Source organism: Penaeus chinensis, chromosome 22 (genome assembly GCF_019202785.1).
Source record: "Penaeus chinensis breed Huanghai No. 1 chromosome 22, ASM1920278v2, whole genome shotgun sequence".
Taxonomy (NCBI): Eukaryota; Metazoa; Arthropoda; class Malacostraca; order Decapoda; family Penaeidae; genus Penaeus; species Penaeus chinensis.
The window spans coordinates 13,367,658-13,370,157 of NC_061840.1; the positions used below are offsets into that span (position 1 = coordinate 13,367,658).

A 2,500-nucleotide genomic window follows, 5' to 3' on the forward strand; every position below is an offset into this window, starting at 1 on the left:
TGTTGCTAATATTACTTTTGTTTTGTTTTTGTTATTGTTATTGTTCTCATTTTTCTTTTTATCATAATTATAACTATATTTGCCATTGTAATTTTAATTATTATCAATATCATTATCATTACCATTACCATTACCATTACCATTACCATACATTGTCATGACTAACACTTTATTTTTAAGGCTGTATATGAAAGATCAGACATTTACAGAATTCTTCTCATTCCAGATGAGCGTGAAGATGTACAGAAGAAAACCTTTGCCAAATGGATCAACAGTCAGTTGGCCAAAGGGCAGCATCCGCCTGTCACAGATCTCTTTTACGACCTGCGGGATGGCACACGCCTGCTGGCACTCCTGGAGGTGCTCACAAACAAAACTTATGTAAGTTGGAAGTTGTCTGAAGTTTTTGTTTTGGAGGTGTAATAGTTATTTGAGTGACTGCTTTTGATTGCACATGAGATTGCCATGTGAGGAACCTGTAAGCCATAAAGTGCACTGAGGCATTTTTGTGTGCAGACTGTCTGGGATGTGAGTGTATCAGGAAGGTCACATACTTAAGTCTTGTATATATGTATATATATATATTTTTTTATGATTTCATTATAGGATTTTAAGAACAGAATCTTAGTTGAATGAATCTCTCCCCTTACATTAAAACAGAAACGTGAAAAGGGGCGCATGCGGGTACACCACTTAAATAATGTCAGCAGAGCACTCTCTATTCTGGAAGAGCATAATGTGAAGCTAATAAATATATCCAATGAACACATTGTGGATGGTTCTGCAAAGCTCACACTGGGACTGGTGTGGGCTGTTATCCTTCACTGGCAGGTAAGATTATTTATTTTTTATCTTTATTTGTGGTCTCTTTATATGAAAGTATGAGAAATGCTATTTTGTGCATAAGGTACAAGAAAGCATATCAGGAAGGATTTTGGTTATGTAAACTACATTTGATACTTCATAATATCAGCATGATATTATGTTGCAATGCTGTAATTTTGTCATAATTTTACAGGTCCAAGGTGTCTTGAAGGATGTCATGTCAGACCTACAGCAGACAAATCTAGAAAAGACTCTGTTGGCATGGTGTAGACAAACAACAAAGGTTACTAGAGAATCTTTTCATAACTTGTTTTGATAATAAAAATGATGTTATTTCCATTCGTGTTGCTCCGTATTTTTGTAATGTGGATTATGTTATTGTACATTGAGTTATACTCTCCTTAAGTAGTGAATTCCATTTTCCCACTTTCCAGGGCTATCATGGAGTTGATGTAAGAAACTTCACAACTTCATGGACTGATGGCCTGGCCTTCAATGCCCTCATTCATAGCCATCGCCCTCAGCTATTTGACTGGACAGTAATGGCTCGGAAACACCCGTATGCTCGGCTTGAAAATGCTTTTAGACTTGCAAATGAACAGTTTAATATTGAAAGACTTCTAGATCCAGAAGGTGAGGAATTTAGTGTATATTTTATTAGCACTCGTGTATTGTTTGGACAATATCATGCATATTTTTTTCAAATAATATTTTCTTCCACAAATTAATATTTCATTTACAATCTTATTTTTTGTTTATTTTACAGATGTCAATTCTCAAGTTCCTGACAAGAAATCTATCATGATGTATGTGATGTGCCTGTTCCAAGCACTTCCTCATGGTTCTTTCACAATGGAGAGCCTAGATGTGTCAATACAGTCTGATTCTTCTTTCTCTCTTGATGTAAGTTTGGATGTTTGTGAGACTTTTCTACTGGCATTTTTTATTTCTTTATTCTTTAGAAAATGTTTATGATACTGATTTCCAATTTCCTATACTAATTTGTACTATAATACTTGAACTCTTTTCTCACCACAGACAAGCAGTGAAAATGTTGCGCAGGCTGCCAGTAAAGGTAGGCCACTGTCAAACGTAAGCATTGGCCTAGGGGAATACCAGCGCACGTTAGAAGAAGTTTTGACCTGGCTCCTGGGTGCTGAAGACAGACTGGCAGTTATGCCTCCCATAGCCAATTCTACAGAAGAAGTTAAGGACCAGTTCCATGACCTAGAGGTAAGTTCATATCTAAGTGGAATGTTTTATACCACCGTTTGTCTGAATTTACATGTTTATCCATATAGAAGGCAGTTCTATGGGCAAATAAAATAATTTCTTTCAGGAACTCATGTTGGAGCTAACTTCAAAGCAGGGAGGTATTGGAGATGTCCTAGGAGAGGGATCAAGACTCTTAAAAGAAGGAGTGATGGAAGAAGAGGAAGAGGAAGAAGTCCGAGTGCAGATGAAGCTCCTCAACACTAGATGGGAAGATCTAAGAGTCAAGGCGATGGATCGACAGTCAAGGTGTGTATCATCTTTAATAACTTAACCCACTCAGTTTGGTTATCATCCAAAATCATCAGACTTTTTCTGTGGGTCTTTATTGAAATTTATAATTTATTTATCTAGTTTCTTGGGCAATAAATATTTTAGAATATGCATGATTATTTTACATGTT

General features: G+C 36.2%; 1 protein-coding gene across 1 annotated transcript in view; it reads left to right on the top strand.

Annotated features, from left to right (window-relative positions):
- Window positions 1-2,500, top strand: part of LOC125036947 — an 868,716-nt gene that overhangs the window by 49,687 nt on the left and 816,529 nt on the right. Inside the window, exons 2-8 of the mRNA XM_047629908.1 lie at window positions 227-381; window positions 661-831; window positions 1,019-1,108; window positions 1,260-1,458; window positions 1,592-1,728; window positions 1,864-2,058; window positions 2,165-2,346. Coding sequence (XP_047485864.1) covers window positions 227-381; window positions 661-831; window positions 1,019-1,108; window positions 1,260-1,458; window positions 1,592-1,728; window positions 1,864-2,058; window positions 2,165-2,346 — 1,129 coding nt within the window. The remainder of the gene's footprint in view (window positions 1-226; window positions 382-660; window positions 832-1,018; window positions 1,109-1,259; window positions 1,459-1,591; window positions 1,729-1,863; window positions 2,059-2,164; window positions 2,347-2,500) is intronic.